General features: G+C 57.7%; 4 protein-coding genes across 4 annotated transcripts; 1 reads left to right on the top strand and 3 right to left on the bottom strand.

Moving 5' to 3' along the window:
- Positions 1-1963: 1963 nt before the first annotated feature.
- BXZ73DRAFT_76491 (eukaryotic translation initiation factor SUI1 family protein) lies at positions 1964-4315 on the bottom strand (the record flags this gene model as incomplete). The annotated part of the gene is made up of 9 exons (XM_048022438.1): positions 1964-2228; positions 2332-2583; positions 2635-2845; positions 2882-3001; positions 3056-3211; positions 3277-3687; positions 3901-3976; positions 4029-4171; positions 4228-4315. 9 exons carry the CDS (start codon positions 4313-4315, stop codon positions 1964-1966), a joined length of 1722 nt encoding a protein of 573 aa, XP_047879307.1.
- Positions 4316-4787: 472 nt separating this feature from the next.
- On the bottom strand, positions 4788-6843 carry BXZ73DRAFT_44838 (CyP450 monooxygenase; the record flags this gene model as incomplete). The annotated part of the gene is made up of 9 exons (XM_048019407.1): positions 4788-4908; positions 4960-5103; positions 5168-5296; positions 5353-5624; positions 5683-5820; positions 5880-6144; positions 6204-6392; positions 6473-6602; positions 6654-6843. 9 exons carry the CDS (start codon positions 6841-6843, stop codon positions 4788-4790), a joined length of 1578 nt encoding a protein of 525 aa, XP_047879306.1.
- A 2376-nt stretch (positions 6844-9219) lies between these two features.
- On the bottom strand, positions 9220-10260 carry BXZ73DRAFT_100075 (uncharacterized protein; the record flags this gene model as incomplete). The annotated part of the gene is made up of 5 exons (XM_048014461.1): positions 9220-9679; positions 9729-9858; positions 9914-9988; positions 10051-10142; positions 10205-10260. 5 exons carry the CDS (start codon positions 10258-10260, stop codon positions 9220-9222), a joined length of 813 nt encoding a protein of 270 aa, XP_047879305.1.
- Positions 10261-12608: 2348 nt separating this feature from the next.
- On the top strand, positions 12609-13041 carry BXZ73DRAFT_44681 (uncharacterized protein; the record flags this gene model as incomplete). The annotated part of the gene is made up of 2 exons (XM_048019379.1): positions 12609-12889; positions 12951-13041. 2 exons carry the CDS (start codon positions 12609-12611, stop codon positions 13039-13041), a joined length of 372 nt encoding a protein of 123 aa, XP_047879304.1.
- Between the last annotated feature and the right edge of the window lie 1655 nt (positions 13042-14696).

The following is a 14696-nucleotide window of genomic DNA, read 5'->3' as shown; positions in this document are numbered from 1 at the left end:
CGCTCTTGCCACGATCCATCCACGCCTACAAGCAAACACATTGGCGGGAATTCGCACAAATCATACGCCGGGTACGCACATTCGTGACTCGGTACAGTCCGTCGTAACGGTATCCGGTCGACGGTGCATATGTGCTTGCCAGCCTCGCCCCCCGTATGATCCGAACTGGGATCTGAGTATCTCTGGAGCGCTGTTCATCGAAGCAAATATGAGTTGCGACAGGGATAGGACCAGGGGAATGTGCACCTTCAGAGCCGCGTTGTGCCAGTTGTCCCAGGACTGGTCTTCAATCTGGACCTGACGACGGTAGGGATGTTAGAGATCGCCTGCTAGATACTCGTCGGGGCCGACATACGTTCCCCGAGGCTCGGCTCCTCGCACCACTACCCGTGTAGACACTAACCAACACCCGATTGAGAAGGGCTCCCAGGACCCAATGCGCGATACGGTCGAAATGGACACTCACATTGTATCTCCTTCATCTATATCGTCCTCGTACGCTCCCGACATGACCACGCTCTCCGCACCATACTCCGCTGCCCCGCTTATCCCGGCCTCGAGGTGGTCGTGGAGTCCCGCGTGGAATACACAGCGTCTGTGTGGCGAAAGAAGAGAAGAGGGATCGAGGAGAGCGATTAGAGATTGAGCTGGGAGAACAGGGGGGGCACGTACCGGTTTGCAAAAATCGCACCGATTGGCACTTTCGACGCCTCTCCCAGGCTTCTGTCGCAGCAAAAATGGGCACCGCAAACGCCGTGAAGGCGATCAGATAGTACTCACGGCTTATCTATACTGGGGAAAGCTGGCCTCTTTCGACGTGTTGTCTTCGTGCTCTGCAAGGCATCGGTGTTGGAGGAGTCGCGCATGGTAGAAGTTTGAATCCGGGCTGAACTGAGGGAAGAAGGTGGGCTGTCGAAGGAAGGAGGGTGACATGACTTGGTGACCTGGGAACTCTGGGCCTGTGCTGGCGCGGGACCGCCACTTGGGAGCAATGATGCCTAAACTCGTTCTATCATGTGACTGTGAAGACATGAGGAAGGGGTACGAAGACTCGTGTGGATCCTTGAACTCGCCTTAGACTTATGCGTGTATCTTGACCTCCGATACATGCGTCGCTGCGACGCACTCATTGCACGTGCCGTAGAGCAAGCCGGTCTTGATGCTAAATGCTGAACAGTGAATGAACAGATACATTACCGCGCTGGTATGCCAGCGCGTCTGGCCGGGAAACGCTTGTATGTCAGCGATTCAAACACTGTATGCGGGTCCTACAAGAGTAGTTAGCATGGTGGTATAAGGGACAAACGAGAGGACGAAAAATGACTTGGTGAAGCCGAACGTATCCAATAGCGGCAGCTCAGCGCAGGTTATGCAGCAACGATATTCAGCACATATATGCAGATCCAAATAGAGACGAGCAATTGGCCACCACAGGCACCCCGCTTGAATGCGTATATCGCAGAACCGAACAAACATACCTGGGAGTACATGGCATTACGAGAGAGATTGCGAGCCGCCTGTCATTCTTCCAGTAATGGGCCAGGCGAAGAAAGGGTGTTCAGATGTTTCCTGAAAATGGTGGGGAGGTGATGTTTAATACTGATGTAAAATCTTGCTCGGCCCACAAATGCGACACATCTGATGGGACGGAGGTGAGATTGGAGAACTGAGGGAGAGAGGGACGGGGAAAAGCCATAAAGTACTAGTTGATTCAGGAAGGGACCGTGGCAGCTGACCGCGACGTCGCGGGCGCTAGATTGACTCCATCTAATCTAATCTCTCCTCACGGATTCGGACCTGGCGCAAGCCAATTGTGTGGATATCCCAAATTCTACGCCTGGAAGTGTTCTACGTGCTATTAAATATACAGGGGGAACTACTTCATCTGGAGGAGTGCACATTATGGTTGGGAACTTGAAGAGATGCCACACGGCTCCCGGGCCGCGCGCACAATACCAGCACACTACTTTCCTACCAGCTGCGTCAGGTCCGTGCTCTCAATCCGCTCTACCCTAATCCCGCGCGCGCGGAGTGCATCCGTCACCGCGCGAATGTGGCTCCCCTGCACCGTGACTTCGACCCCGCGCGCGGCTTGCTCGCCCTCCTTGCCCGCCGACACCGCCGTGGCGCTCGCGCACACGCGTCGCAGCTCGTCCGCGAGCCCGCGCGCGTCGATCCCGTACATCTCAAAGCCAGCGACGTGCGTTCGCATCCGGTCCTTGCGGCTCCTGACCAGGATTCAGATAGGGCGAAGCTCGCCCATGCTGTGGAACCCCAAGGAAGGTCAGCGCGGAGGGAGGGGAAAAGGGCAGAGCGAAACAGGGTGCTGACATGGGCATCGGCTGCACGCCGTCGCTGCGGAGCTCGTGCCACGCCTGCATGTTCGCGCGGACGCACTTGACGAGTTCGTCGCGGTGCACGTAGTCGATCTTGTGTCGCCCGGCTTCGGTAGCGATAGACTTGAGCAGGTCGTCCCGACAGACGTCGACGTACTCGTCATTGAGACGGTTCACGAGAGAATGACGAGCCACGTATTCGTAAACAGCAGCCTTGATGTCTGCCATGGAGAACTTGGCAGGAGAGCTGGAAATGTTCTGTCAGCTCAGACAAAGAGTCGGAAGAGAGGACGCGCACCGTTCGTTTTCCGCGGACGCGAATATTGGTGTGGTCAGTCTGAGTGGCTCCCAGAACTCGGTGCATTCAACACCGGACCCGACCTTTGGCTTCTTCGAAGAGCTACTCGCTTTCTCTGGCTTGGACCCCACCTCGGCTTCATTGAGCGTCACAAAGGAACGACGGCGAAGGACGACAGAGTGGTCGCTACAGACACCTAAAGCAGTCTTAGCTGAAAGATCGTGAGCGAACTCAGCAAAAGACATACCGGTGATCACGACGTCGCCCTTCGACTCCTTGATTTTGATGAAGCCCTCTTTCGCTGCCGCTTTGAAGAAGCTCTTCACTGTCTTGTAAGTGGACTGCTTGATGTTGATGGTGCTTGCATCTATAAATGCACTCGCCTCAGAGACGCACAAGCGTCTGGGGAAATTATTCGGACCTGACAGTCCGTGGCGCTTCAAGGCCCTCGCAGGGCGCGCAGGCAAAACGTAGGAGGTCCAGAAGATCGTCGCGAGTATAGGGAACGTCGACGCTGGTGCGTCTTTAAGAGTCCAGATTACATGCACCAGCGCAGTCGTAAGATAACGCGAGACGTCTGCGGCAGAGACGAAGTGAGCATTTGGTTCATTCGCGACGAACGGATTCGTCGCGAATACTCACCTTCTGGCGTAAGGTCACGAACGGGAGGCGTGTTTTCATCTTCTGATAACTGTGCTTCGTCTGTAGCCGTTAGACCCGGTGCTTCTGTGTTGTTTTTATCGCCTTCTGACGAAGCGGGGTCACATTTTCTCTTCGTCCGAACTCGTACTTCTGAGTGACGCTGGTGGTACCTCGGGCGAGGGGGGTCGGCGCTGGCGCTGGCGCCAAGTTCCCATAGCGCATCGTCTCGTCGGTGGAAAATGTTCACAGCCTGGCGCGTCTGAACCTGTCGATCCTTCGACGCATTTAGAGTACTGGAAGACACCACCATCCTCCCTACGGCAATGGCGGGGTTCTTCGCATGCCGAAAGAACGGCGAAACGGCGACCAATTGGCCGGGCTCCAGCGAGACATCGCTCGGATGTTCGACGACTGGAGGGGACGAGATAAATGAGCGGAATCCTTTTGAGAATGGAAGAGCTCTTTCCTGCGTGGACATCGAGAGTGTGACCTTCAGTCAGGATCTTCTGCGCGACAACCTCTGGCGTGGACAGAGAAGGAAGCAGATCTGGACTTTTCCACAGAGTGTATACTGCGAGACGAGTGAGCCACCGGATACACAAGACATTGTTATGTGTTGCTTACCTGTAGGTACGAGGTCTTCTGAGCCTGTTCCGGTGGTGAACCAAAGCGGGTCTCCCTCTGAGGATAGGTAAAGAGTCTGTGCACCTCCGTTAATAACGCCACCACGACTTTGAGAAACGCCGACTTACTCCAGATTCTCCGAATCGATCTTTGAACGTCTGAGACCTCAGGCCATCAGGCACAATGGTTTCGCGCTCTGCGTCAGAGATGGAAGGGAACGCGTCAAGGACTTGCTGTCGGATCTTCTTGAGCTTGTGAGCCTGGAGAAGCACTGGATGACGTGTCAGCCACGTGGGTATCCACGTCATCAGCATTACGAGAACAGACCTGGATCTTTGGTCTTCAGAGCTTTCTTGAAGTTGAAAGGGGCAGGCTGCGTCGACCTGGGCCGATGGGTGAGGGGTGGGTTCAACATGGTGGTGTACAGAAGAGCAGTGAAACTTCTCTTGTCTCGCTTAAGAAGGGCCCGGCTCAGGGCGCGGTAAGCGACATATTCCCTCCCTTGGCATAGAATTCACCCCGACGCCAGTATGTCCCATAACGGCTGAAATCGCTACAACTGCATACATGAAATATCACCTCTGTAGGGAATATACAAAGTTTAAGGCGCATATATGTTGAACGCGGACGGGCGTTAAATTCGGCCTAGGCTCTGGACCTTCCGGTGCAGTCGATTCCCCACTAAGCAACGCAAACAACGAATGGAACCCAGTACGAGCACCGCCAATCACAAGCCGAAATAAAAGGCTCAACAAACCCTCCACTCCCCCTTCCGCCTCCCACCAGGATCATCTATCCCCATAGAGGACGACCAACAGCTTCACGCGTGTTGTTCATCCATCGCCATCACCGTGAACGCTTATAGCACTTGAGGCTGGGATCCTTGTTCACGACGAAGAGAGATTCGCGCTTAAGGAGCCCATCTCAAACCCCTCACAGCCTGCCCGGAGAAGCGCTTCGCGTTCGGTGGAGCGCGATGCGAACTTGCACTGGAACGGCTCTGGGTACCTAGAGTGCCGTCAGCATGCGTCATACGTACGAGATAACGAGAATGCGTACGAAAGGAGTCCGCGGGTCATCTTCCCCGATGGTAAGATTGGCATTCCGTCAGGTCCATCGGGGGGCGTAATGTCTAGTGTATGAAGCACGGTCGCAATGGCGATGAGTAGGGAGGTCTGCGCGAAATGCTGCCCAGGACAGACGCTGTCCGGGAAGGTTGTCAGGTCAGGGCATGCTCGCAATTTAATTCCAGGAAAAGGCCACAGACCGTCGTCCGTAGCCAAACACGATCGTCGCAGGATCCATCACGTCTGGGTCCAGATGACCGTCTCTGAGATGCCGCTCTGGCTTGAAGACATCGGGGTCAGAAAAGTACCTCTCGTCGTGGGAGAACGCCCTAGGTGCAGGAAACCTTCAGCTAAGTCTGTTTTGCGGTTGAAGATCATGACACACCAGATATTCGCGAGTATGGTAGTGCCCTTCGGGATCAAATACCCCTTGTACTCGTCGTCCTCCAACGAGCGGTGCGGAACGGCGAGCGGGGCGACGGTGCGCCATCTGAGGCACTCCTTGGCGAGCGCTTGGGTGTACGGGAGATCGGCGAGGTCTTTCTTCTCAGGGAGGCGGTTCGGGCCAACCACTCTCATGAGTTCTTCCTGCGCCTTCTTCTGGATTTCCGGGTAGAGAAGCATGGCCACGAAGAAAGTCTGGACAGTAGACAGGGTCTTGATTCCCGACAGAAGTCAGCACCTGCCTATACCCAGCAAGAGAGTGGGAGCTTACGGTATCGGCGCCACCACCATAGGCCGACGCTGTTGCATACTTTCCTACCTCCTCTTCCTGAACAGCTTCCTCGGCGGGCAATGACTTTGCGCGCTCCATGATGTGCGCTGCCATAGATGGGAGTGCGGTACCTCTGTTCTGCAACCCGGTTCAGTCAGCTTCGCGAGCGCGCTGGGTGGACGAGCAGAGATGCGTACTATCGCGTCCATCGCTGCGTTCCACGGAACTTCGAACAACCTCCGCGCACTCCTCCTCCACGACGCGGCATGACGCTTGAACCCCGCCCCGGGCATCCATGACGGGAGATACGCGAGCGCCGGGAGCACCTCCACCAGATACCTTCCCGGCTCCAGCACGACCGCGAAGACCTCGAGCGCCTCGTCTGCCACCTTGAGAAAGTCTTCCTCTTCTTCGTCCACCTCAAGCCCGTGCGTGACGCGCAGAACCATCGATCCAAAGAAGCTGTAGTTTAAGGTTGTTCAGCACTCCGATCCTCGCACTTGGGACCTGAGATGACGTACTGGCGGATGTGGGACACAAAGTGCTCGGGGGAGTCGATGAGACGCCGCACGAGACGGTGCGCCTCGACCTCCTGCCACCCGGCGTACCTCTCAACGGCGTTCAGGTTGAAGTGCTGGTGCATCGCTCGCCGGTAGCGCCGCCACCACGGCCCGTACGGGAGGGAGGTGAGTCCCCACGAGAAGCCGGAGCTGTGATGCGCATTTCAATTCGGCGTCATAAGACCGTGGACGATGAGCGCCGTCGGCCCATAAAAGGGGGGGAAACTCACATCTCGGTCATCGGTGACAAAGGGCGGTCGGAGTAGTTGGCGGAGCGCTTTTCGAGGAGGTCGACCGCGGCTTCGTGCGTGCCCAGGACGACCATGTGTTGGCCGAGCACGTTGAGGTAGACGATGTCTCCTGTGCCTTCGTCAGGAGAGCCACTTACTACTCGGAGGAAGGTAGGCTCACCGTACTGTTCACATAAGGCGTGTAGCCCGCCAGGAATGTCCCCGGTGGGCATGTCCAATGCATTTCCTATGAAAGGCAGAGGACGGGGTCCTGGTGGAAGCGGCAGCGTCGCGGAACGCCCCCTGCGCTTCGCCAACAGGAAAATTGCAGCAGAAAGAACAGCGAGGGCAGCTACGACGAGTGTGCCCATGGGGATGGACTAAAGGTCGGGTTGAACGTTGAACGTTGAACGTCGAACGTTGAACTGTGGACGGAGGACATCATCGAGCCTTGACATACCTGCAGATAGGGGACGTCTCGTGACGGGTGGAGGTAAGATCCGAGGATGCTCCGGACCCAGGCTTTCAGAATTGACTGGGGAATGGAAGATGTGCTATGTTCAACGATCCTGTGAGGTCGGAGATCACTCACAGTTATGGGGCGGGAGCAGTATGTCAACTCCATATGACCTCTTCGATCCAGTGGAATTTGTAGAAGCCAAACAGAAGGTTCCGCGCGGCCACCTCTATTAGGTCCTGGCAGCCGCTCAATATACGTGCAAAAGACCGAGCTCGGTGATGGAGTGGTACAAGCACTAGTTCATAACGTAGACGATCGCGGTCGAGGGTGGTATAACCTTGCGCATAGTGGTACATAGCGGTACATACACGTTCCTGCCGAGTACAATCCATGTCGATACAAATTCCAATAACAACAGCAGTTGACGCACCCATGATATCCATACAACAGTCCAACACGCATCCTTTCCACCTATCCCCGTCCGCTCTGTCCCTTCATCTCTGCCAACAACACCTGCACATTTACGTTCGGCGCGTAGGTGATCCCACCTGCGGAGTTTCCGCCTGCCGGCTAAGGCGGTTCACCTGGTTCGTAGTCGGCCGCGCAACCGTTGGCGTAGCAGGACGCCCTCGCTGGGGGTCCGCACGCACGCGTCTCGAAGGCCTCGCGTGGACACGCCTTGACGGGCCCGCGGCGTTCCCGCTGACGGACTGTGAGTTGGGGTCGACGTTGAGGTTGACTCGGGTTCGCGAGCCGCGGGGCTTCGGCCGTGAGGGAGTGTTGAGTGTAGGGCTTGGAGGAGGTCGTGGGAGGTCGCGCGAAGACTCGCCGGTGGCGATGTTGATCCACGGGAATTTGATCGGCGTTGGCCAGCGGGAATGATCAAACGGGAATGGACCCTCGCCGCGACGCGGGATAGGAGGCTGGTCGGGAAGGCGCTGGTGGACGGGGGACTGGGCTTGAGCCACACGCGAGAGGCACTAGGACAGTGAAGAACATACCACAAGCGTGTACCGGCACACCTGGAAGCCGCTTCGACCGGGTTCCATCCATGCCTGTGTATGAGATCTTGAGGAAGGGGGCGTAACGAGAGAGAAGAGCGGACGCACCTGCTCGACGGTGTATAGACCATCGTAACGATACCCGGCGGCAGGCGCGTACTTGGAGTTGGACTTGAAGCCTCGGATGACACGGACGGGTTTCTTCGTCTCCACCGACTTCTACACGCGGTATGCATCGTTGTTGGGGAAGGACGTATATAAGTCTTGGACACACCTTTAAAGCCGCATTTGATCTATCCTCCCAGCTCTGGTCCCGAGTATGGAGTATATCTTGACCATTCTCGGCGGTGCGCCCTCCTGCGCCGGCGTACGTCCTGGATCGACAGCAACAGGTTGAACGGGGGCGAGGGTGAAGGGATGCAGGGACTCACAAGTGGTCGCCCCCGTCCAGGTCGTCCTCCCGACATCACGATGCTCGTGCAGCCCTTCGACTTGGTTCCCGCGATCCCGGCTCTTGTCTGATTATGGACCTCTGCGCGATTCAAGCATGACCTACATACAAGAGGGAATGAGTGCATATAGCCGGTGGGCACCGTGGTCGCGCTGGATATTTACCAGCCAGCAAAGGTAGACAGTACGGGCACCTGCTCGATGGCTCCGAACTCGTTGCTGCGATAGAAGTCAATCATGTATGCCGAAACAGACAGGACAAGTGCTCACGCAGGTATAATCCGTTCGAAGTCGGGCTGTAAGTCTCCGGCTTTCCGCGGTGCCATGTTAAAGGCTGGAAGGCCGTTCAGGAGGGGTATCAGAAAGAGGATGCTGTTGAGCGCGAAGTAGTCCGTTTAAAATCCGTGAGCAATCCATGTTGAGCACAGTGCGAGTCATGGCGCGTGTGAAGATGACCTCGGCGAACTTATTCACATTGAGTCCTGACAAGACTCCAGAGCAAGAGGGGGCGAAGGAGCATGCGGAGGATGGTGGTAGTGGCAGTTGAAGCGTGAAGACAGGGCGCGCCAAGCACCACCGGCGCTTCGGAGGCTCAAGACAAGCGTCGAGATCGACATACCCACGATGCGTTTTACCCAGGTATATATAAATATATCAGAGCCTTATGAGAAGCGCATTGATAAGGAGGTACTTGTACACGAGCTAACAATCATACCAAACTTGGTATTCCTACATTCTGTTGAACGTCAACTAGATCGCCGCAGACCCGGAACAGTCGAGCAGCTGAGGAACGGCGCACTCGATCTTGGGCGCAGGCGACGGTTGACAAAGCGTCCTCACAGGCCTGATCTCGAGAGATCCCTCTTTCTGGTGGACAGAGGGCTGGTGATCTCGAGAGGAATGACGGGCGGAGGGAAACCCAGCGCCCCGCCAGACCAGGTCAGCTCCAGAACTTCGAGCACCATCTCTTCTTCGGTCAGCTCCCGGTCGCCATCGTCGTCTTCTTGTACCCCAACAGGCAGTTCCTCCGGCCGCGCGGGCGCGGTCGCATGCCGAGGGCCCGCCGGCGACCTCCCGCGGACCTCCCGAACATGGATCTCGCCAATGATGCGCTGCCAATTCGCGCGGTCGATAAGCGCGATGTTCATGCGGAGAAGTTGCGCAAGACGGGTTGCGGCGGCCTCGCGCTCGAAAGTGCCCTCGGGTCTATGGGACAGCCTCCCCGAGTCGATCCAGAGAGGATCCTTGGGCTTCCAGTGGCTGGGAAACAGGGGTGGGTTGCGTCCGGAGAGCACGCTGAGAAGGATATGAGCGAGAGCGAGCGAAGACACAGCGCCGCGCATACTGGGCATGTTTCATGTACTGGAGATGTCTGCCAAACAGCGTCGACGGCAACGGGGGATGGTCTGGCGAGGGCCCACCCCCGAGCAGAGGGTTGAGAAGTGCCAGGGTACTGGTGATAGCACGAACTGGGACTGACAACGGTGGTCAGTATCAACAGCCATGACGAATGCGTGCCAACACCCTTACCGTTGGAGACCCCAGCTTCTTCGGCGCTCCGGGATCTGACTTTGTGGAATTGAGGCATCGGGGCCGCGACACGTTCTAACCGCAACAAAGTGAACCATCAGCAGTGGTCTAGAGTGAGGTTAGACGATTACACATACCGGGGCCAGGAGAGTCAAGGCGGATCTCGGTGAGTGCCTCCGCGGGGATAGCTCCCTCGTGCGAGGCGGTTTTGTTGTCGTCGAGCGCCGCCCTGCAAAAATCAAATGTTTGCAGCCGGTGTTGCCTTTCTCTGTAAAAACCGTCCAAAGATACAAGGGGCGTAGTGGCGGACAAGCCTTCGCCTGGCTCCTTGACGCGTAGCAGTTCATCGGCTGGAGGAATGTAAGACAACGTAGACAAACAATCAAGAATATCGGACGCACCCAAGCTTGAACTGCCGGCGGGCCGATATTCAGTACAGTCTGGGGAACCAAATCCCTCCGGGTTGTGAATCGCACCACAGCGCGGGGCCCGGTTTTCGCGACGGGTGTTCAACCTATGCGCTGAATTGAAGGTGCCCATGCCGGTGAGAGAAGGCTGTGCGGCCTGCAGGGATACACGTCAGCCGAAGAAGCCAAAGTCAAGCAATGTAGCATAGATGATCGAGGTAGCCATTGCGAGGCCGCGTAGAAATCCCCAAGCGGACGGTCGAAGTGTATTCATACGTCACGTGACCTCATCAAACAGACAAAAAGTTCCCCCTTAGACGAGCTGAACGACCAATCTCATGGTGGAAAGGCTAAAGAAGAGAGTATGCGTACAAAAGAGAAACAACGCACATATAGCCCATGCAAAGCATTGCTCAACCGGAGGTCCTTTGTGTTTCCACCACCAAAATGACGAGTTCTATGACGCATAAACGGCACCAGCAGATGGTCATTCTTCGTCAATCATTGCGCGGCTTCCACAGGATTAGGAGCGGCGATGAGGCTTGATGAGGAGGCGAGAAGTCCCATAACATTTTTGCATTGTTGATCTTTGTTGCTCAAGTAGTCTTCGTGGCGGACAGGATCGATAGAGCAGGCATTGGTTCTCGGAGGAGATTGAGAGACGCAAAGAGACGCAGGCAAAAGAGATGAGGGGGCGCGGAAGCCAGTGACGGTGGACGCAAGGAAAGGAAGCGAGCGCGTCTGACTGGCGTCCCTGCGGTGGCTCGTTTCCGCGTCTTGTCTCTGGCCGTATGCATACGGTCCGGCGTCTGCCTCCAGGCTCTACTTTGTCACACAAATGCATTCGACACCACTTGCGTCTAGTTCTCTGTCATCGCTTCCACTTCCGCTGCCAACGACCGTTTCATCCCGCTCTCTCCGGCCTCGCCCAAGCACCAGATCAAGACGAAGCTCGATGTCTTCCAGCTCCCATTCGCGCTCACGCTCGCAGTCAGTCGCTGCTGAGTCCTCATTCTCAACTTTGCGCCCCGACCTGCATGGGCAGCCACGCTCTTCGACCTCCCACCGGACAACTCGTAGTTCTAGCACTCGCTCGGGGCGGAGAAAACAACCGCTGCCGCCGACCGATGGCAAATCTGGGAGGTCTCAAGGAACATCGAGTGAGCTTTCTTTTCGGTTTGTATCATGCATTGCCCCCTATATGCACCGAAATTTTTGTTTCCAACCGTCAAGCGGTTTGTGCGCACGAAAGAACATGGCCTACCACTCGTGGCGCGACAGGCGAGGAGCATATGTGCTGGCCTGTCGCCTCACCTGTTTGATTTCCTTATTGCTCTCCCACATGTGCAGGCGGCTCCCATCGGAGCATGCATTTTGTCGCAGCCAGCCGTGCGGAAATGGGGCGCTTCCAGTGCAGATAAATCGCTACGCGGGAATTCCCCCAGACATGATCCTACGATCTCGTATCTTCACTTTCGATAAGCCGTGCGCTTTAAGGCCGGTCAAAACCCTTGCGCGGGCGCAGGTCGGTCCGAGTTCTTTGAGCGGCGGGATGCATGACGTCTTTGGTCCCGAAGAGCAGTGCTTCGCAAGGCCTCCCCCTCGGTGAACGCCTTCGGTCCTCGAACATATCATGAGTTCCGTTGCATTCGTGAAACGCTTCCAGTGGGAGTGCGGAGCTCCTGCTGCGCTAGTCTCCCTCGTTCTATCCTTCTCTTCCTGTCTCTTAAGCCTCTATGAAAGTACCACGCTGACGACGGGCCACAGATTCCGGTCCCTCGGACAAACCCTCGTCCGGACCCGCTCCGCAGAAGCGACATCCATCGCCGGATCCATTGGACGAGATAACAGCCGGTCCTTCGAAACGACGTCGTAAAAATGTGAAGGCGGAACCGGAGGAGCCGTCGCTGCGATCTTCGCAGGAAGGGGATGCGTTTCAGACGCATGCGCAAGGTAGCACCTCTGGTCGGACCGCAAAGGGAAAGGGGAAAGCGAGAGCCTCAGGTGCGCTTGTGCCGTGTGAATCTAGCATCGTCTCTCAGTGCCGACCAGATTCTGGATCCACGTCACCGAGTGGCCCTGTAAGACCCGCAGGCTCTTCGACACGTATACAGTCTCCAGACACGGTTGCGACCAAGCCACACGCCATCTCAGGCGCCAGTTCCACGCACCCTGAGGACCCGTCTGTGGACTACGAACAGACGATTCATGAGCATAGCGATGCCATCTCCGCCGAAGCCCGCCCGTCCATTGGTCGCCCTGAAACAACATCGCCCCCTCGCCGCCCCATGCCTCCTGCGGCCCACGACGACGGCGCATCGGAGGCATCCTCGTCTAGCTCGAAGGGCAAAGGGAAGGCGCGGCCTGCTCGGGTTCCCGAAGCAGTCCCGCTCAGCGAAGTCGAGCCACTCGCCGAGTACACATGCCCGGTGTGCTTCTCTCCGCCGACGAACGCCACGATTACGCCATGCGGCCATGTGCTCTGCGGCGAGTGCCTGTTCACGGCGGTGAAGACGGCCATCCAACGCGGAGCGTACACACTGCCGCCGGGCGAGCGGATGGTTGCGAGGTATGCCCCCGTGCTTATTGTCGAGTCGAGGCTCTGTCGTGACCGATCCGATATTTCACAGGTGTCCGGTCTGCCGAGCACCGATTCCCGGTTGGGACGGACGGGGTGGCGGAGTCATTGGACTGATCCCCCGTGCTGTGTTTAGTCTGTAGACAGGCGATGTAAGGTTCGTTCTCAATACTATCGGCGATCTTGCTCTTGTGCTCTGGATGCTGCGCGCCTCAACTGCCGAGTTCATTTTGTCGAGTAGAGACGGGTTTGGTCGTCATGCTGCCGCACTGCCACTGCCGCTGCATTTGACTCGCCGTACGAAGGCCGTCTGGTACTCCAGGTTGGAGGATTTCCGGACGTGGGTTGCGATGTCGCTGACACCTCGCACAGCTCGCCGCGATTGTAGTGATTTGAACTCTCAATGCGGATCACAGGACGCACTGCTCTGAGAAGACGAGCCTCGAGGATCCTGCGGAAGACGAAGCACAAGCTCGAAGCCCGGGTGCGCCTCTCATGGCTTCTACCATCTCGGTCTCCACTCAACAGCTCACTATGTCTCCAGAAGGACGTCCCATCACGTATTCCCAACAATGTTCTCATCAGCCCGTCCAAGGTTCGGGCCCATAGGCGCTCGATTCGCCCCGCATGGAATCGAACCACTCGGACCTTCCCCTCATCCCAGGCCCCGTCCTAGGCGTCGTCCCTTGTTTTAGCTGATGAGAACTTGGCAGCGCGGGAGAAGCTGACAAGATTCGAGATGGCCACCCGGCGGCTGTCGGGTTGCGATCACCGACCACATCTCAAGGGCCAACAACTCCTCCGGCTTCTGGGCGCCGAAGGGCTCCCCGACGGACTTTGCACTCAACCCCGGAGCGTCTCCGCCATCGAGCCTGGTGGCTCTGGTCGCCTGCGGATAAGCCTGCAGGCGGCGCATCTCCCGCCATCCATTCCCCCGCCACGCCTACCGCCCTCGCGATGTCACACCCGAACTACTCCAGGCCGTGGTGCTCCCAAGCGACGCACCAGGACATATATCACACATCTATTGCCAAACAGACGTCGAAACGCTGCTCCAAACTGCCGCCTGCGGCCCCGCGTGCGCCAATCGCCGTCGACATCGAATCCGCATTGCGCATCGCGCCCTTCCAGCGCTACTTGGTGTTCGTGGCTGTAGAAGCCCGTCCCGACGAGATGATGAACGCCGGCGAACCGTGCCGTCTGTCCCGCGCATTCGGGCCGGCAGCAGGATACGGACGTCACGACGTCGTCGAGGCCTATGGCGACCGTGATCCCGAGGCGGGAGCCCCACTCCCGGCCCCGGGTCAAGAGGACGACGTCGTGCTCGCCTCGCCTCGCCTGGAGCGCCGAGGACATACGGACTGGCTCTAGTGCCCGCCTCGACGCCGACGTCGCCCGCGCGCGGGGCGGTGTCGATCCCGACCGTGGCACGACATCGAGCATTGAACGCAGACCACACGGGCACGCGCGGCGCGGCGGGCCGTCGTCCTCATCCACGACACATCGCCGACAAGGCGACACCTACAGTAACTAGTGCTGCATCAGCTCACCCGATTCGTCCAGGTCACGCGGGTGGGATGCGCAGGGGACCGCGGCTGCGGCGGGCGGGGCGACGGCTACTTTTGTGTCTGTCGTGCCGCGGGTCGCTGCGTGCTTGCGGCCAGCGCCCATCGGCGGGACCGCAGCGCACACCGCCGCGGGATCGCGAGTCCCCTCGGAGCTCGCGCCTGCCCTGCCTGGGCGCATGGGCGCAAGGGTGGCGCGCGCACATCCTGGGACGCTCTGCGATCATGGCGCG

This window comes from Epithele typhae (genome assembly GCF_022376455.1).
Source record: "Epithele typhae strain CBS 203.58 chromosome Unknown BXZ73scaffold_15, whole genome shotgun sequence".
NCBI classification, from domain to species: domain Eukaryota; kingdom Fungi; phylum Basidiomycota; class Agaricomycetes; order Polyporales; family Epitheliaceae; genus Epithele; species Epithele typhae.
This window is presented reverse-complemented; position numbering and strand designations above follow the sequence as displayed.